Source organism: Euprymna scolopes, chromosome 23 (genome assembly GCF_053919585.1).
Source record: "Euprymna scolopes isolate OS-2025 chromosome 23, ASM5391958v1, whole genome shotgun sequence".
Classification (NCBI taxonomy): Eukaryota; Metazoa; Mollusca; class Cephalopoda; order Sepiida; family Sepiolidae; genus Euprymna; species Euprymna scolopes.
In genome coordinates this window covers 90,351,496-90,374,051 of record NC_136504.1, presented here as the reverse complement: position 1 = coordinate 90,374,051, position 22,556 = coordinate 90,351,496, and the positions used below count along the sequence as shown (strand labels likewise).

The 22,556-nt window shown below is 32.6% G+C and overlaps 1 protein-coding gene across 4 annotated transcripts in view; it reads right to left on the bottom strand.

Annotated features, from left to right (window-relative positions):
• The window catches only part of LOC145246048 (atrial natriuretic peptide receptor 1-like), a 1,646,502-nt gene that overhangs the window by 322,127 nt on the left and 1,301,819 nt on the right, over positions 1–22,556 (bottom strand). For all 4 annotated transcript variants that reach the window (XM_080107889.1, XM_080107890.1, XM_080107891.1 and 1 more), the window contains one exon: positions 12,692–12,769. In XM_080107889.1, the coding sequence (XP_079964015.1) occupies positions 12,692–12,769 (78 nt within the window). The remainder of the gene's footprint in view (positions 1–12,691; positions 12,770–22,556) is intronic.

Here is a 22,556-nt window from a genome sequence, read left to right as displayed (position 1 = left end):
ATGTATATCATATATATATATCTATCATTATATATATATATCTATCATATATATATATATATATCATATATATATATATATATATCATATATATATATATATATATATATATATATATCATATATATATATATCATATATATATATATATATCATATATATATATATATATCATATATATATATATATATCATATATATATATATATATCATATATATATACCCCATATTATATATATATATATATATATATATATATATATACCACATATATATATATTACACATATATATATCATACCCCATATATATATCATATACCATATATATATATCATATATATATATATATATCATATATATATATATATATATATATCATATACCATATATATATATCATATATATATATCATATATATATATATACCATATATATATAACATATATATATATCATATACCAATTCATATATATATAATATATCATATATATAATTATATATCATATATATATCATATATATATATATCATATATATCATATCATATATATATATATATCATATATATATCATATATATATATATATCATATATATCGTATATATATATCATATATATATATATCATATATATCGTATATATATATCATATATATATATATCATATATATCGTATATATATATCATATATATATATATCATATATATCGTATATATTTATCATATATATATATATCATATATATCGTATATATATATCATATATATATATATCATATATATCGTATATATATATCATATATATATATATCATATATATCGTATATATATATATCATATATATATATATCATATATATCGTATATATATATCATATATATATATATCATATATATCGTATATATATATATATATATATATATATCATATCGTATATCGTATATCATATATATATATCATATATATCGTATAATATATATCAATATATATATATCATATATATATATCATATATATCATATATATATATATATCATATATATCGTATATATATCATATATATATATATATCATATATATCATATATATCGTATATATATATATATATATATCATATATATCGTATATATATCAATATATATCGTATATATATCATATATATATCATATATATCGTATATATATCATATATATCGTATATATATCATATATATCGTATATATATCATATATATCGTATATATATCATTTATATATCGTATATATATCATATATATCGTATATATATCATATATATCGTATATATATCGTATATATATATATCATATATCGTATATATATCATATATATATATCATATATATCGTATATATATATCATATATATATATCATATATATCGTATATATATATCATATATATATATCATATATATCGTATATATATATATCATATATATATATCATATATATCGTATATATATATATCATATAAAAGTCCAGTAAAAATCCTTATTTTAGTCTATGAATAAAATTGTCTAGCTCTATGCTTACATTTTTAATTTTAACTTCATTTATATTTTAATCTCTGGTTGGATTTTACTACGTCTTTCTCTCGTCTGTGCCAATATTTTATTGTATTTTTTTATTGTATTATTATATTATTTTATTAATAAATTTATTTATCATTAATTCTATTGAAATGTCTTCCGTGATTTTTTCCTATTACAGCAAGTTTGGTTTGATGTTACGTTTGACAGTTAATTTTACCTTATTACACCTTCTTTTGAACTAAATAGATTTTATACAGATATACTTTTGAATATCACATTTTTCTTTGTCTTGGATTATATTCCCATGTTTCTGCTTTTCTTCATTGAGCCTGGACTTTAGCTAGGAATATGCTTTTAATATTCACCTATTCTAAATTTTCATACGAAGTTTAATTATCAACTCGTGCTAACCAGAAAAAAAAATATAGACTTTATGGTGCGTGTGCTACTAGGCTACATTCTTGGTAAGCTGAGAGAACTCGTATGAAGACATAAATGTCTCGCTAAAGAAATCCTTATGTTTATTAAGACGTCGATAATATCGTCTGACCGAAAAAGCTTAACACCCTCACCCCAATAACAACAGAAAAGACATCAACTTGATAATCAAAAGAACCTATTCAGGCGTTCAGGTTCCTGAAAGAAAGCATATTGTATTAACCTGACGGCTGTCGCATTGAATTTGGTGTCGAAAAGCATATTTCTTTGACGCGGTTATTGCAAGTGGTTTCATCGATCACTTCTGCACAACTGATTTCCGGAATGTGTCACAATGCCGAGCCTGATTCTAGCCACGGCAATACATGGTTTGTTCGATGGACGTGCAGCGACTCCAAAACGAATTATAGTTTCGTGTCGTACGCCGTGTTCTGCTAAGTTTGTCTCGTTTGCGCTACCACCCAATACGCCACCTGTTATGTAATTGGCTTTGAGTGAAAGGCGCTGCCTGGAGCGTTCTAAATACTTCTGCCCGCTTAGTTAGACAAGCAGTCTCTGGTTTACGTGTCCGTGCCGCTAACAAGATAAGTAATCGACATTTCTTGAACAAGGTTTTACACCGTTTTGGTTTTGTCATTTACAAATTTCGGGTAGTATTCATCGAGGACCTGTGAGGTGTTCAAAATCATGTCATGGTTGCGTAGCCGAAAACAGGGTTGTGGTGACGGTGGTTCAGCGTTTAGCGACACGTAGTGAGGACTTGGGTGTCCCAATTTCGAATTTAGTTCGTTCCATAAAAATCACCTTCACTTAGGATGTTGGCAACCTCCATGTAGTTCCTACCTCCTGAGGTTTTTCCAGAAATAATTCTGACTAGAAAAATATCGAGGAAACCACTGCCAATAAGAGAATCTTCGGATTATACGATATGATGCTGATGGGCCTTTTATTAGGTAGAAGATGCGGTATCTTCCAATACAATTTCGTTCTTAACGGCCAGGAGTCGGTGAATAAGGCGTTCTTCTGAACCGAGAAATTTATATTTGGATCGAAACCGAGAGTGTTCCTGTTTTGTTAGTTTGTTTTACGACATATCAACACTTTTTAGGTTCTGTCACGTCGAATCCAGAAATTTTGTAAAAAGATTGTAAAGTTTCAAGTTCTTTATATCTTCAAATGTTTATCATTGTTTTCAGTTTGGTTGATTTCGGAAATTTGTTGTTTTGGACTTTAGAGAACACGATCGAGTCTTGCAAAAAGAAATCAAACAAACATCAATGATTGGAACATTTTAAGTCAGCAAGCCAGTATCTTCAGACAGCCTTATCTAGTAGTACCAGAGCATAGATTTTTTAAAAATAAAAAACTGGAATTTCCTCACATTAAAAACCAACCTTGTGTCTAACCCTATCCTCGAGTAGATATTTTTTCTCGCCTCGCTGCTTCCTCTATTATCTATATTGTTGGTGCCTCTTACTGCTGTGACTCATCTTTTGTGTTATGTGTCGTCTTCTATAAAAATCAGACCTTATATTCTTTCTCTCATTTTCACGTAATACTTATCAGTATTATCTTTTTTTTATTTTATTTCTATGACGATTGTAATGCTGGGTATGGGGCAACCAAACCAACATTCCCCTGCTTTTTATTGAAATCAACCGAGAGCTCTTTTTAGTATAATCGCTGTTCACTCAAGTACAATTGTCTGGATTTCTTTTGCACTTGGTTCACCAGGAATATTAGTTATGTAGGACTTCAGGTTCTTCTTCATAAGCCATGTGGCACCTATAAGAACTGGTATGATTGATATCTGCCTAAAATTCTAGCTTCTTTTCATATTATACATGAGAGCTTGATATTAGGTCTGCTCCTCCCTTTCAGCTATGTTCAGGCCTCCATCATTAGGTACACTAACTTTAACCAATGTTGCCACTCTCTGACTTATTCCATATAACTATGTCAGGTGTGACACCAGCATTTTCAAGGTAGGTGGCTGTAGGGACTACATGGTCATAATTATCCATAGTATGCAGTCTATTGCACATGGTCATTAGTTTACTTTTCTTTTGATGAAGATGTAAGAGTTCTTTTGTCAAACATGAATGAACCAGAATATCTTACCAGTAATATCTCCCAATAGCAGGCCGTCCGCTATTGCCCGGTCGTAAAATACGCTTAAATATTGTTGTTTGATTAATGCAGTATTCGTATTTATTAATATATTTTATTGGAACTAATAAATAGCAATAGTTTAAAAAGTAAAATAATTGACTCGTGCGCCACCACCGAGAATCCAAACCAAAATGTTTAGCTTTAAAACAATTTCCTTTGATGTTAATGCTTGAGTTATGAAGACATGTTTGCCTCAAGCGTAAAAATTAAAACAGGAACCAATAGCTATTGCGTTACGCATGCATATACGAAATGCCATCGTTCGATCATCATCTGGCAAATTCCATTTTTTTTTTTTTACTTTCCACACTTTTGCACAGATATTCCCGGCTAAAAACCCAAACAAAGTTTCGAATGTGTTCGAATACTCTGCATATTAAGTTTCATGTCTGTAGACCAAACACTGAGTTTGGTTGGCAAAATATTTTAAGCAAATATAAATAAATATATATATATATATATATATGTATGTGTATACATGAATATATATATATATATATATATATATATATCGAAAGCGGTTTTTGTTTAATACTAGCATGGGTGCCCGGTGTTGCCCAGATGTTTGGCGGTGTATGTTGAGTAAAAAAAAAAAAAAGTGGTAGTAGTAAGGCAGGCTCGAACCCGTGCCGCGAAGGAGGAAAAGAACGGGGAAAAAATCCCTGACGTCTTTGTGGTTACAACCACCGTCAACCGGAAGTGATTCATGTTTTAATTAAGGCTAGACAATCGAAAGAAGAGGATGACTTACTTTAAAAAATATCGGCAAAAAAGCGACCCCCTGTAGAAAAGTGTTTAGTTGAAGGTGAAAATATGAATGTTTTCAGCCAATTTTCCGATACTTGTTGTATGAAAGGTCGAACGTTAAAACGATCTTGGTAAAATCCGTCGCCTTTGCTGAAAGTTTTAGGCACACTTGCAAACATACATACATTTATATATTGGTAATTGAAAATTTCCGACTCAAACCGATGAAAAAGTTTGCCCTATCTCTGAATACCCTTTATATTAAATTTCAAATGTTTAGACCAGAAAGTGTCATAGTAGTTTGGTAGAGACCGCAGAGATCAATTTTTTTAAACTTTGACCCCTATTATGACACCTTAAAATTTATTGCTTTGAGCTCAAATCAAGTTATAAAGTAATATCCATGTCCAAGGAACCTATATCTTAAATTTCAAGTGTTTATACCCAAAATTGTCGGAGGAGTTTGATAGAGTTCTCAAAGGTCAAATCGTTGAACTTTGACCTCTTAACAGCCAAATTTCTGACCGAAAAGCGATCACAAATATTTTCCCAAATCTCAGTATCCTGAATATCAAATTTCGAGTCTGTAGACTAAAAATTGGCAAAGTTATTGAGTAGGGAAATGTACACATACACGTTCACTTTTATAGATATATAGATAGATAAGCTTTTTACGCGAATATTACGTAAGTATAAAACATGTAGAATATCTGCATGAATATAATTACACGTAAAAGTTAACTAAAGATGATCATCATAAGAAAACCGAAAAACTAATAGGAAATTAATTAAAATGAACGTTTAAAAGAATATACAAATTAACTATATCTTTTACAGATGAATGCAATTCTACGGCCCATTTATAACAAATTTATATTCTCTTTTTAAATAAACAAAGGGTTGTTTAATATGAATATCAATACACACAAAAAAAAATTTCATAATAGTACAGATATGTGATTTCTATTATACTAGCAGGCCGCCCGGTGTTGCCCAGTCGTAAAATACAGGTAACAATTTTATAATTGATGCAGATTTCGAATTTATTATTATAGAATTAAATTTGTTGCTTTTATTTCAAATGGCGCTTTATTTTCAGTCTTCAACAGATATCCAATAACTGGATGGAATGGCACGACTGAGTCATCTCTTGTTAGCTTTTGTATCTTGCTGTAACGTCATCTTAACTACTCGGGACTAAAGTGACAACTAATCTCTGAGCAATTAACTAAAAAGCGGTGACTAAAAATCCACCCGCTTCGATCCGCTCGGTAACCTAATATCAAAAAACATTTCTTTATCCTAAAATTTACCTCTTTCTATTTCGTCATTGTCATTTCAGACCAACTTACTGTTCACTGTTTTAATTTGCTCTAAATAAAAAAAAACTTGTATTTATTTAACCTTTTATTATGTTTTACAAATATTTAATTCTTGATTTTTATTGTTACAGCAATTCCTTTATCTGTCAAATATTTCATTTGTACCTATTTTGTTTAGCTATACTAACTGCACAGTTAAAGTAGCTAGCATACTCGATTCGTATTGTAACTAATCATGGTGCCGTAATCTGTTGCAGCGATAAAAAGGAATAATAAAGACCTATACAAAGATAGGTTTGTTTGAAAGTCAATTTCTAAAAGTCGTCTAACACATGCCGATGATAATGATGACGATGATAAATATAACTTGAGAAGATGTATAACATTTAGGGACGTTTCATCTCAAATAACTGCATTCTTTCACTCATTATTCGCTGAAATAAAAACTTGATTGAACAAACGGTCTACCGGCAAATAGTTTTTCGTTTTTTCTGGAGTTATTCTGAAGTGATTTCCTCTTTCCAAATGGATCACGCAACGTTGGGGGTCACCCGCAACGATCAATCCGATAATATGGATAGAGCGAACAGAAGAAGAGGGTCAGATGTTTTCTTTTCCTTTTCTTCAACTTTCCAATCAGGAAATTGAATACGGGAACAGCTAAAGGAACACAGACGTATATTTCAAAGATCATAAATAAATGCATTTGTCGATTATCTCCCCTGGAAACGCACACATTTGTTTTGATTATTCAATTGAATATGTACATGAAAGATATTCAAACGTAGCAAAAAAACAATTCATTGCAGATTGATAATCCCTCCCGAAAGACATCGACTCAAAAACAATAAATCATGAATAATAAATAAGATATTTATATCCATTATCGATGACAGAAGATACGAATTATGAAAGCAAAGGTGGTCGCTGTGACGTTGATAGCGGAACAAACTGACAACTCGACGTACTGCAGTGCAACAATCTATTTCCATTCATATGATACCATTCATATCGTCCCTCCTGTGAGTACCTGTTTCTTAAAAGAACCCACGAGTCAAATAATCGGAACATGCTATAAACTAAAATGGCTTTAATGATACCCAAACTTATCTAACTTTTCTTTACCTCAATTTTTATTTTAATTTTTTTTTCTCATGCTCCTTCCCTAGCAATTCAACGAAATCCAGAGGATCGGTGTTAATAACTGAGAAAAATGAATTAACACTAAAATGACAGATTTATTTGATGAAGCCATGGGCAACTCGACTCAGCCGAGGCGTTACATTGAATTCGACTGTTTTTGATGTAACTATTTTAAAACAAAAAAAAAAATAGATATTTGTAGAGAAAATGGACTAGTAATAATAAGACTTAAGTATTACATTTATTGTGAAAGTATTTAATATGATGAATTTCTTGTACTTATCCAGCTTTCTCACTAAAAATTAACAACCCCACAATCGAAGCGGTAACTTTGAAACAGCCACGTGAGCACACTATTATGAATAATCCCCATAATATAAGCTTTTACCGGATTAGACATCTAGATAAACACAAGGATCACTGTTTTATCGATTTCCTAATCGTACAGAAATATGTCGGCAAGTTGAAATGCAAAATGTTCATCTCAACTTGCCGAATATTATTGTTATTTATTCGCATGCATAAATGCATTCATAGCTTAAAATTTTTATCTATCCGTCGATATCTCAAACGGCATGGACTTAGGCTGGAACGTTAAATGTTTTGGCTTGGATTCTAACTGATGACAGCCGTAATATTTCATAAACTTTTGAAATCAATATATTATATAATTGTTACAATATAATATTCAATTGAAAATTGGCTCTAATAATAAATATAAAATCTGAATGAATTAAAATACAAGTGAGCGTGTTTTATGACTTTCCTCTGCTAGTAAGAAATAAATAAAGACATAAAAACATATACACTTTTCGTAGTAATGTTTTACACACATGCTCACACAAAAACACATATATAAGAGATAATTGGCTAATATACTGATCATCTCGAATGTTTAAATATATATTCTAGACAACATGCATATATGTTTCTAAATTCATGAACAATCATAATGAATGTTAATTTGGGAAAATCTATGTGATCGCTTTTGAGCAAGAAATTTGGCTGTTAAGGGGTCAAAGTTCAACGATTTGACCTTTGAGAACTCTACCAACTTCCTCCGACAATTGTGAGTCTAAACACTTGAAATTTTAGATATTGATTTCAGGACATGGATCTAACGTAATAACTTGATTTGAGCCCAAAACAATAAATGTTAAGGGGTTCATAATAGGGTTCAAAGTTTAACAAAATTGACTGCTTTTTTTTTTGCTTTACATACACCTCCAAACACCCGGGCAACGCCGGGCTAAAATGCTAGTATATATATATATATATATATATATATATGTGTGTGTGTGTGTGTGTGTGTGTGTGTGTGCGAGTATGAATATCTATGTGAATAGATGTATGCATGTGAGTGTAACAAAATCCATAAAAGAACATTTATCTTTCAACTTCAATGTAGCACTTGATATTCTTAACGTACATGTCCAAAAGGGATACTCCATGGTTATATCTAGTTTTCCGCTAAAAACCTTTCAGGTTCATTCGTAAAGTCAAATGATTTCAAGATAATAAGCGTCTGCCAGATGAAGAAAGGGGTTTCAATCTAAGAGGTCGTCAATTCCTCGTAACATAGAAACAAAAGATTATTTTCTCTTTTCAACAGGAAAAGTGGAACAACAGAAATCGTCCCTTTCAAAAATGTTCAAATATTTCAACTTGTGCCAAATCAATACATTAGATGTTTGCGGAAGTGGCGTATCGGCTTTTCTTTCATCAATGATAAAAAATTCTTCGATCAAAAGAATTTCAAATGCACAATATTCAATCTATTTTATTTGAGATAAGTGGCATTGGCAAAGATTCAAGTGAATGGACCATATATATATATATATATATATATATATATATATATAAAATTATATAATATGATATACATTATTGTTATTGATATACATATGCATACACACATTTTATATCTGTAATATAAAGCTGAACGTCTGTGTTTATGTGCGTCTGGTCACGAATAGGCTCCTATATGGTTGAGTATTATAGAAAACTGATAGCATATAATGATAGAAGATGTATCAAGACATGAATGGGTATGTTTGATCTGGCATAATGATGATTCATTAAAGTTGTGGGGTCTGCGTACGCGCCTTGTCCACAAAGTATGAAAAAAAAAACGTTTACAAGTATTTTTGATATAGATGTACATAATACTTTGATAAAGTATGTTTTAACTTAAATAGGGATGGTATAATAAAATTGTTGGGTCTGCGTTCGCGCCTTGCCTCAATAGAATGGAAATAGGCACAAACTTTAATAAAAAAAAACTTTTTCATATCTATCTGCGTAAGTATACTTTGATAATTATGTTTCAGCTTGGAGAAATATGGTATAATACAATTATGAGGTGTTCATTCGCACCTGACCTCCATAGAATGTAAATATCACAAAGTTTAACAAGGTATTATAATATAGATCTACAGAATATTGTGATAAGTGTTTCAGTGTGAACAGATATAGCATAATAAATTATTTCTTTCTTAGCATAACTATCTACTTCTGAAGTATATAAGTACGATATTGACATAATAATAATTAATTGTTTCTGTTTCACGAAACAGATCTTTAAAAATGTACCGAAAGCTTAAATATGCTGAAAAAATTGGTTGGTATGAAACGTGAATTTTTGACACATAAAATGTAGGCATAGTAACTCTTTTATATATATATATACTAGCAAAAGTACCCGTCCTTGACTTGGTTCAAGGACAGCGTACAGAAAATGGACTCTGATTTATGAAAGTATAATAGATTATGAAAAGGAAGGCTTGTAAAGAGATAGCTTCGAATTTGGAGGTATCAAAACCAAAGCAAAATATGATGAAAGTAAAAATAAAATAGATAAACCCCACAATTTATTATACCATACCTGTTTACACTAAAACATTTATCACAATATTCTGTGGATTTATATTAAAAAAAAAAAAAATTGTTAAACTTTGTGACATATTTCCATTCTATGGAGGTCAGGCGCGAACGAGCACCCCATAATTCTATTATAACACATTTCTTCAAGCTGAAACATAAATATCAAAGTATACTTACCAAAATAGATATGAAAAGTCTTTAAAGTTTGTGCCTATTTTCATTCTATGGAGACCAGGTGCGAACGCAGACCCCACAATCTTATACCATCCCTAGTTAAGTTAAAACATACTTATCAAAGTATTCTGATGTACATCTATATCAAAAACACTTGTAAACGTTTTTTATTTTTTAAATTTTTTATTTCCACACTGTGTGGACGAGGCGCGTACGAAGACCCCATAATTTTAATGAATCATCATTCTGCCAGATCAAACATACCCGTTCCTGTGTCTCGATACATCATCTATCATTATGTGATAAGTCTTCTATAATAGTCAACCATATAGGAGCCTATTCGTGATCAGACACACACATAGACGTTCAGCTTTATATTATAGAAGATTATATATATATATATTAGATGTTGTTTGTTTTGGTTTTAGCGATATATTTTGAATTAATTCAATTATTTACGAAAGTGCATTTTTATCTAAATGCGAGTTGGGAATAATTTTTCCTTTAACCAATTTTGGTACCCCTAAATGGGGAGCGGCAAAACACCACCAACCTTGTCAGCTTAAGAACAGCGTTCGAAATAGACAACCCCAACATCCCTATGTAAAGAACGGCATTCGAAGTAGGCAACCCCCTTTTTCGGGGGAGAGGGAGATGTTGAAAATAATTCCCCCAAATTTAACCGTGATAATTGTTGGCAGCATACCCACTCACAAATCCTTGAAAAATTGTGGGGTGGCAGTCTCGGTAGGGGGCCGCAGATTTGTTTATCGCGCGTGAGTATTAACCTTGCAGCCGATGAATATCTCTATAAGTACTTGTCTCCGCAAAATTTGAATGAGATTTTTAATCCGCTTAGTCGAAAACCTAGAAAAGTAATCATTCTAATGTCAATTGTGGAGGTGGACCTAATGTAAAACCTTATCCGCCACAAAAAGAAAAATAAATACTTCACCGAATTAAATTCCTTATATAATGTTAAAACTGTAGCCTAGGTAATCAGTGTAAACAATTAGTAATATTGACTAACAACAGGCTAATTTTAAAATAGGTCTGTCAATTGAAGTATGGAAGCAAAAATTAGAAAATATTTAGATATTTTTACAAAATATGCAGGCAATTTAATTAAATAAACAGTTAGTTGAAAAGATATGCGATAAAAAACAAAAAAAATTGCTTAAAAATGTTACGTATTTTTATATATTTTTTATTATAAGGGTGATGATAAAATAAACATAAAATATAGTTAAGTATAAAAATAGTGTAACAGGTTTAAAATAGGAAGAATATATATATAGTGAGATACAAAGCTAGCGAGCGTGAAAGAGAGCGAGCGGAATTAAATGTTTGTTGTTTTGTCTTCGGAGAGAGAGAGAGAGAGAGAGAGAGAGAGAGAGAAGAATATATACAGCGAGAATCCAGTAGATCGTGCAGGTTTAAATAAAGTATATATAAATTAATTATCTAAAAATAACGAAAATTACTGAAACTAATGTACAAAGTGAGCGAGTGATCAACTGACTAATAGGGAAAAAGTAGGTATCATTGCGACGCCATGTTAGAATGGTGTATTAGTGCTCGTTTAGCATGCTACTACCGTTAATCCGGAATATAGGAATGCTCAGGGCTTCTCCAATCAGAAGGAGCGGAATTTGTCTTGGGAAACTTATTTTTGTAACGGAAAAAGGAAAGATTATGTTATGTCAATGAATTTAAGATCGAGTTACGAAGGGTGAAACCCCATATCTGTCCAAAGTGCAGAATACCTCACGGTGATGACTATCAGCGGTAGGAAGACTTGTTATTTAGTGGGAAAATATGATATTATTCCTCTAAAGATGGTTGCGATTGTGATGATGTTTGCTCATAGAATGAAATGTATGATTTTATTATAACGACTAAATGTGTCTAAAATGGCGCTCATAAGTTACATTATTATTATTATAAAGTTACATAAGATAGTGGCTAATAGTCTAGACATAATAAATTTGTATGTGGCATCTGTTGTTTCAAACCCATGGCACTTTAATCCAGATGGGAATTTTTGCAAGCTAAATATACAGAAGATAAAAAAAAACAAACAAATATTGCCTTTCATGAAACTAAAATCAAATGACTTTAGTTTCTAACTGTGTTCGGATGTAATGTAATAAAATTAGCAGCAACTGCAGCAACAGCGAAGGCGAGTCAAGTATAAGGGAGATAAACTTGCACGCATAATCAACTATCGAGATGAAATATTTAAATAAAGAAATGCATATTACTTACACGTTTGATTTCCATCAAGAGGGGCTTGTTTACTGTGACACATGTACGATGAATCTTTTTGATGGCAACAATAGAGCCCTGAAATATAAAGAACAGAGATTTAAATAAAACGTAAAATTAAGATTCCGTATAAAGTGTGAGATGTTTGTATATTGTTATGTGTGTATGTACAGGATGAACTTTAAAACTAACAAACGTGCTATTGGGAGTTCTTTTTTAACAACGCTACTTGGTAATAGGAGTCGTAATGTCGTAAAAAGGAGTCATAATGTCGTAAAAGGAGTCGTAATTCAGTTTCCTACAAAGCTGGAAAGTGGGGTTAGAACTCTTCTGTAAACATTCAGAGATATTCTTTTTTGTTAGATTTTATTAATAGATACTAATAAATAAAATATTCCCGAAAATTACACTTTCCCTAGAGGATTTTAAAATATTTTGATATGGATAGAATAGAACTTCTCAATTCGAAAATCAAAATAAGCCGAAGTCTTGAACTTGTGACCTTTTATAGAATCAAAATCATTAGATCAAATTTGGAATATGATTCTAGATACAACATTTAGTATCATTAAACATGGATCATAATCTGCGTAGACGGACATATACGCTATGAAAGTCTTTTCTGTTCAGGCATTTAATATAATATATGATCACTAGGGCTATGACAACAGCGTATTCTTTTCATTGTTTTGACTCTGGCGTATGTATCTATAGTGGAATTGGCAATAACCGAATTGGGGGGAAATAAAGAGCGCGATTATGCAAATATATAAAGGCAGTGTTTTGCAGATTGTACTTAGATGGTTCTGGCGGTTGGATTGTTCTTTGACAAACCACGAATCTGCGAGAAGCAACTTTTCTTCTGCCTTATTTTCTGTCTCCTTTTCCCTTCTCTACGGTCATTACAGCCGAGACATCCCTCTCTTCTAGAGGTTGGCGATGTAGGACGAAACTGACTATTTCCTATCTTTGCTTCTGATTTTTGCCTACTACATTTTGCTACAAGCTATTTCGGTTCGACTATGGCGAAGGTGCGGATAAGCAGTGATATCATCAAACCGTTCTCTAGCGAGGGAGATGTTACGTGGCTGAAACAAGTGAGACTTGTCGCACAACTTCAGCAGGTGCATGATATAGCGAGTCTGCTACCTTTATATCTGGAAGGTGATGTACTGGCCCTCTACATGGAAATGAAGGAAGACGATCAAAAAAAGATAGACCAGATTGAGGCTCGGTTAAAAGAGGCATTTACTCACGACCCATTTGCAGCATACAGAATGGGGAACAAAACCAGGACGTGGTTGCTGCCACACGCTCACCCAAAAACAACAGGACCAAGCATATTCCTGTTAGTGTGACCTGTTTTAAATGCAATGTTAATGACCACCTTGCGAAGAACTGTCGAAACGCGGAACACGGTGTTAACGGTGCGGTGAGAGTGGACACTAGGCTCGGAACTGCTCGGGAAACGAGCAAGGTGAGGACGCATAAGTGCCAGTCTCCTTCCCTACCAGAATGCGAACACGATGTTGACAGTGCCAGCCATCCATGTTGACGGGACGCGATGTTTGGCGCTTATTGATACAGGATGCTCTAGGACGATTTAACGGTGCCGGTCTTGGAGAAAAACAAATGTGAATGTCGAAACGATTGGTGGAATATTCCATGTTGGAGCGGTCTCTGTGTCCACTGATGCAGGTGTGTCTTCCAGATTCGATGTGTTGGTGATGCGTGGATTCCCGCTGGGGTTTGACTTCGGCTTGAATGTGGCTCCCCTGATAATGAGAGCAATTGTCAGCGAAGTATTATCCTAGCGGTCGGGATAGAACACAGTGAACTGCGGCAGAAGCGAGGAAATCCAATTCCAAAAGCTCCCAGTATTGTTACGCGAGGAACAATCTTCTTCCTGTGTGGTCGATTTGTCAGGCACTTTCTGGTGTGCGGTTGGCTTCGTCTGGCTTGTGGAATACTCAGGAGGAGAGTAATTTCGGTAACAAAGGGCTGGGATGATGAAGCGAGGGACACCGTACTACATCGTATGATGATGTTCGAGATCTTTGTGCAGCAGGACGATCCGGCCCGGGGAAATTGGTGTGTGGACGACAAAGAGCGGAATGCATGGGTCGATGCTAGCTCCCTAGCAATTGTTGCAGCATGGGAGACGCGTGAAACTGTGTTGGAAGACGCATGTTGGCTGCGACCTGAAGATGACTCTCAACACATCAATTAGCTGAACTGGACGACGTATTGAAAGGAATCAATTTGGCTCTTCAGTGGTAGTGCAAAGTGCTACACATAACGACAGATTCTGCCTGCGTAGACAATTGAACAATATAGTAATTGTTAGTAATAGAAATTCGGTAAATTTTTTAACTAAAGTGGAACGGCTCATCAAGAACTTGTTTACGTTGGGCTTGAAGACAATCAGATTGTAGTCAGCTGGAAAGCAGGAGAACGGAAGACAGCTCCACAGGCGTGCAGTTCCAAGAAAGAAGCTTTTTTCGTGGAATCTACGTTTAGGTTTAGGCACAGATAAAGTGTGGGGGAAATTATTGATAGTGTTTTCAGCTAGACGAGTATTTCTTGTGAAAGTTTGGCGAGGGGGAACCATAGATTGAAGCTCAGTCGAGCAATTGCCATGAAAATAAGGACAAAGCAGAGACAAACTCGCAACATCTCTTCTGTGAGATAGAGGTTGCAGAGAAGAGAAAAGGACATTTCCTACGAGGCTACGAAGTCTGTTCTTTTCGAAAAAAATTTTTTTTTTACTTTTCTTGAGACGGATATTCTTCAATTTTAATACAAACAAAGATGAAACTAATGATAAACATCATACGTAGACATTATTTGTAATAAAGAAATTAGACATATTGAACGATAAGTTTCTAGTTCTGGAAATGATTCCGCCCTTGGCGACACTTGTCGCTACCGTGTATTAAGCAGTCAACCAGTTTATTTTATGACATATTCTTCATGATAAGCGAACACTCTAATTAGGCATCAAGTTGTTATGCTATCACTACAATGATTAGCCAGTTAACTGATGAGATTACAGTAGCGTTAACTTTCGTCTCGATATGAATTGCTCATCGAACTTGAAACTTATCGTTGTATATAGTTAATCAATTTATTGATGTAAAATAAATATTGCTTATACGGACGTAAATTATATTATACTAGCATTTCAGCCCGGCGTTGCCCGGGTGTTTTGAGGTATATGTTGGGCAAAAAAAGGGGGAGGAGCCGTTAATTTTGTTTTTATCTGACCCCTATAATACCCCCTTAACATTTATTGTTTTGGGCTCGCATCGAGTTATTAAGTTGGATTCCTGTCCAAGGAACCTATATCTAAAATTTCAAGTGTTTAGACCCAAAATTGTCGGAGGAGATTGGTAGAGTTCTCAAGGGTCAAATCGTTGAACTTTGACCCCTTAATAGCCAAATTTCTGGCCGAAAATGGATTAGAAAGATTTCCCCAAATCTCAATACACTGTATATCAAATTTTGAGTCTGTAGACTTAAAATTGACAGAGTTATTGCGTAGGGAAATGTACAAACACACACAGACACGTTCACTTATATATAAGACACAAATATATATATATGTATAAGATGCGGATTATTTCTCTTCTTTCTCTATCTCTTTCTGTTCTCTCTCTCTCTCTCTATATATATATGTCATAAATTATTAAAAAAAACTGTAAATTCTATACCATTTTGTAAATCACACCTTTAAACCATTGTACATTTATCTTAGCCACGTTCCTAACACATTAATATATATATATATATATATATATATATATATATATATATATATATATATATATATATATATATATATATATATATATATATATATACAAAGGAGGCGCTCCACTCGTTCTAGAAATTTAAATGCAATTTTAACTAAAGTATATAAAAAACATCACGATTTTAAACAAAATAGTAATCAAAAACGACCTGAAGCCAGCTGATAAAACTCAGTTGAAAATCCTTGCAAAAAACAACCAAACGAAACAATAGATGGACGAAGACGACTATGCAATTTTCTTACACGAATTCGACAGAGAAACAAAAACGAAAATTCGAAAAATTAAATAAATTACAAATAAAAGTTTATTAAGCAAAAATACTCCGTGATATTTAACAATACTTGCCTGAATGAAAACATGCTCCCTAAATACACACACATACATATATATATACATACATACATACATACATATATATATATATATATATATATGTGTGTGTGTGTGTGTATTTAAGGTGCATGTTTTCATTCAGGCAAATATTGCTAAATATCACGGAGTATTTTTGCTTAATGAACTTTTTTTTTGTAATTTATTCAATTTTTCGAATTTATATATATATATATATATATATATATATATATATATATATATATATATAAATATATGATTTAGTTGCCTGTCGCATTGGTAATGGTATTTAGATCCAACGTTTTCTATATTAAACTTTTTAAAATAACATTTTTCGACATGGTTTATGATTGCGAAGCATTTAGGATGAAAAAATAGCTCACACACACACACACACAGGTAAGTTCATATATGTGTAAGTGCGAAATTGTCTATCAAACTCCTCTGTCAATTTAAGTTGAGTTACGCCTTCCAAGTTCCAATTTCTTTTAATGTTAATCTTTTAGTAGCTATTGTTTCCGGGGGGGGGGTGACAAATCGAATTCATTCCACCGGTCCATATCCCGCATATATCGACTTTCAAGTTTGTAGACCCTTAATATTTTTGGCATAATTGGTATGAGGTACGATCAAAGAGATTTGGACGATGATATTAAGAGCCAGTTATGGTTACACCATTCAAATCATGTATCAGGATCGCTGTATTATATATACTGAATCTGCTTGAATACAACAGTCATAGCTTTTTGACGACACGGGAAGAGGGCTACACTCTGCGGATCCTGACTGGAATAACAGTAACATTATTTACTTGGACTTCTTCACAATTCAAAGCTTTTATAAATTAGTTGATACTGCTATATTTTGCTTGGAACGACATTTTATATTAGCGATTTGATAAATTTTTTTCTCTACCATAGAGTTATTTCTTTTGCCATCCAATTTGGATCATTCTCCATTACAATAATGGGTGTCCACTCGAGAACGCTTATAATCACATATTTATATGTTTTCTTCTATGTAATTTGCAAATATGTTACAAGAATTATGAACCCTACGGAGTTATTACATAGTCAACGTTAGGAAGATGATATATATTGTTCTCCAAACACCACCAGATAAACGTATAAATTGTATGCATTGTTTAGCCAGAGGATATGATATCGACGAATAAAGTGAGTCATCTTGTATCAGAGAGTAACAAAACGAGTATATATTACAGTTCATATTTACATAAAGTTTTTATAAGAATAATAACTTCATAACTTTACTTTCTGCAAGAGTTCTATCTTCAGTGCTGAGCTCCGTGATGAAAAATGAAATGACCAACATCATAACCAATTGCGATCTCAGTTCTTTCTTCTTTTGTGAAACCACAGAGAAAACACTTTATATTTTTAAAATATGAATTTATTTCAGCAGTCTCAAATGGTATTCACATAAAGTCTGCATTTCGTGTCTGCATGCTTGTTCTTCACAGCCTCGCTTCCTGGTTTGAAGTGCGTCTGCTCACTTCCGTAACCAAACACAAACTCTTCGACTGACTAAACTTCCCGACCTCTTGACTTCAGTTCTGTTACGCCATCATTCAAATGGCACACCTATCTCAACGTGCGACCTTTCCACATATGTCTGCTCAAGGTTATTTTGTTTATTTAACAAGCTAAATTATGTAAACATCCTCAGCTAAAACCCATTGCTCCACTTCATTCCATTAACAATACATAACTCCCAATATAAACTATTTTAAGAACATCAATGGATATATATGTATATATATATATATATATATATATATATATATATATATGAGAGAGAGAGATAGACAGATACATCGATAATAACTAATTTTACTTTTAACCATCTTATCATCTAACAGGGTTAATGGAAGCTATTTGGCGTTTTGTAGTGAGGTAAGGAGATAAATTTTGTCAGCAATACTCGAACAGTCAAGTCGAGAATTAATCAACTATAGTTCACGTATGCGTGGAAATTATCTCATTTTGTTGACAGAAAAATCAATATGACGAATACGATTGATTTAGTTTTGCCTCGTACATGACTTCATCGCATATTAAGACAGGAGATGGAAGACATATAGATGGAGATGTCAATAATCCAGCAGGCAGTCCCGCGTTGCCCTACGATGAATGAGGATCCCTGTTGTTATTGGGACTACACGCTCGTAGTAAAGATTAACTAGTATGATTTTTGCCAAACAGCTGCAGGTGACGTGATATAAGCGGGGTCAAAGGTTAGCTCCATGCATAAAACGCGCTAGAAATGAAAGCATCGAATAAGATGTCATGGAGATGACGTCACGTGTTCGGAGGCAAGAACAGGGCTTCTAATCCTGTATCTAGTCTGTATCACTCCCGAGGAGTGATACAGACGAGATGCGTTCGGCAATATAGTTAATAAGTGAAAGTTGCCTCGAGACCCAGTTTGTGCATCGCCCATCCTTAAGACTAAGAAAAGAAGGTAAGACATTTACGTGAGGGTCTTACCCAATGTGTAAATTCTCTATCTGAATAAAAGCTTGGAAAACTCCAAAAGTTTCTATTATGTTTTCATGCACGAGCAGTTTTGTTCGTCTAGCTAAACAAATTAGGCTGTCTATAACATACATTGAAAATCGACGACCAAAAAGGATGAAAGAGCAGCGACCTCGCATGTATGTATAACAACATTTTATTTGATTCGCGCGCGAGAGTGTACACGTTCAAAAGTGCGCGTTATATGTAAACAACTATATGTGGACTTTCGTTTAGCATAAAATGTTGCAATTCTTGTTCCCAACTCAGAAACTCATGTTACAATTTTTATTCTTATGTTTAATGCTTATATAAATACATTCAATTTTTAAATTTAAAATAGAAGACAAAAATGTTTACTATCTACCAATATGTGGTTGTGCCAAGGCAGACTACACGATATTATTGTTTTACTTCATATTATTCATGACTTCCAACATAAATTAGTGACGGAAAAAATAACACAAATGTTAAGTTGAGAGTTTGTATAGGTATTATAACCTTTTTCGCAATCGTTTCTTTAATTATGCTATTTGTACCTCGAAGTTTAAAAAAATAGTAATAAACCGTTATCTATTGTATATAATTTATTATAGTATGTTGTAATCTCCATTACCTTAATCAGTACCGAGTGAGTAGTTTAGTGTCACTTCATCATTTGAGTTTTTTGAAATCTAAAACACATTGTATGTTGATGTTTGTGTGTGTAAGTTTGTGTGTTAGTGTGAAATGTATCCTGTTTTATACCTATATATATTTATAAAGTAATATACAGCTAGGCTATGCCATTTTTTCTTTAAACTCTATGAAATTAATATTGCCATCTGATTACTTATAAAGTTTTATTAGAGAAATTTGTTAGATCTTGATATAGGGTTTCGTTTTGTGATTATAACCGCGGATAAAGACAAGTTTATAAACTACTAAAACTTTAAGAATGGTGCTTATTTTCATTTGTGGAATGCTCAGTGTGTTTAGCATACACAGAACGACACGGTGTGAAATTTAAACGTATGTTCAGACTTTGACGACGTCATTAGGTCAATATAATCAGCTGATATGCATCAGCTATTTACATATTATGCGTTTTATATAAAAACTAAGAAGTTATTTACATTTATAGCTCTTATATGAAATATTTTGCTATTTAAATGAACTTTGTATTATTTATATCTATTTTAGGAAAAAAAATTCAAAAAATATTCAATATAGAAATTTACAGTGTATATATATATATGTGTGTGTGTGTGTGTGTGTTGATTGTTTTTGTTTTACGGCATATCAATACTTTTCAGGTTATTTAATGCCGAATCCAGTGATTTTGAAGAAACTCTTTTTAACAGAATGTATTTGTTTTTTCCAAGTCGGGTTCTATTTAACCTATAGTTAGGACCCTAACAGCTACTACCACTCCTGGTCAGAGCGGACCTGGGAGCATGGCAATTAAAGGGTGGCTCAATACTCCCCAAAGCCCACAAGCTTGGGTCTCACCATCGGATATAGTTTAAGGTCATATCCAGGACCACACCCACACACACACACACACACACACATATATATATATGTCATCCACATACAGTACTGTTTCGCTGTTTCACAGCTCATCAGTGCGGCTAGACAGGCAACTACCTCAAGCCAGGATTGAAACCCGACCGTTTGTACGGCAGTCAAGGCTCCTAACCATTACGCTATTGGCGGCTGCTTGAACTATATATATATATGTGTGTGTATGTGTGTGTGTGTGTGTGTAGGTGGTCAATGATTTTCTTTATAGAAGAATTTGTTTTCAGTTTTTTATTTGAACATGAATATTTACAACACAAATTTCATTTAAATAATCCGAGAGTGCATATTAGAGCCTAAAAAATTTATGATTTTTTTGTTGCCAGGCTTTTATTTATATTCTTAGTGCTAATCAATATCTTTGATAAGTACTGATAATTGATAACCGAAAAAGTCCGATGAAAGAAGGATCAGGCGATTTAACATCACATATGAATTTGAGAAGTTTAATTACCGCACAAGCAGAAAGACCCGACATATAAAATCAACAGTAGACTCTTTGATATAACAGGGGCGCGTTCGAAATGAATACTTATGTTCAAAGCTTAACTGAACCAGGATACTTAATTTTTTTAATATTAAACTTTGATTCAAACCATTACAAAAAATAAGTCTAGTGGGTTCTTTTAAGAGCAATATAAAGTATAATGTATTCTTGACTAAGTTACCTCGGGGGTGGGAGCATGTGAACCATTTATTCGGTGATTTGTGCTGGGTCTTCATCTAGAGCTGGCAATCAATCAATTTGATAAAAAAAGGGCGATTTCCCGATCCCGATAGCAATAAATTATGTGAGTATGAAACATTCATTCTCATTCAATCCAGTCAATGTTGGATCTTCCTGCTAATATATATATATATATATATATATATATATATATATATATATATATATATATATATATATATAGTCATCGACATACAGTCCTGTTTCGTTGTATCATAACTCATCATTGCCTAATATATATATATATATATATATATATATATATATATATATATATACACACACAAACACAAGTGAAAATGTGTGTGTATATCTGTGTATGTCGTTGTGTGCACATTTCCCTACCCAATAACTGTCAATTTTCGGTCTAAAGACTCAAGATTTGACATAAGTGGTACTGAACTTTGGAAAAATGTCTTTTGATCGTGTTTAGGCCAGAAATTTGCCTGTTAAGGGATCGAAGTTCAACGATCTGACCTGTGAGAACTCTACCTAACTCTTCCTCCAATTTTGAGTCTAAACACTTGAAACTATAAATATAGATTACTAGAACATGGATCTAACTTCATAATTTGATTTGAGCCCAAAACAATAAATGCTAAGGGGTCAAAATTGGGGTAAAAGTTGTAAACAATTGACCTCTGCGGTCCTTACCAACTTTTCTCTCTGCTAGTTAAGGAAGCTTATTATATAGAAAAGCATTACCGTACATATGCACACTTTAATATATACATATGCACATAAAGTCATGAACAGTACATAGATCCTAAGCAAAGCCGGGCTGAACTGCTAGTATATATATATATATATATATATATATATATATATATATATATATATTACTCACAAAACATTTTATTTCTGTGTGAGTTCCT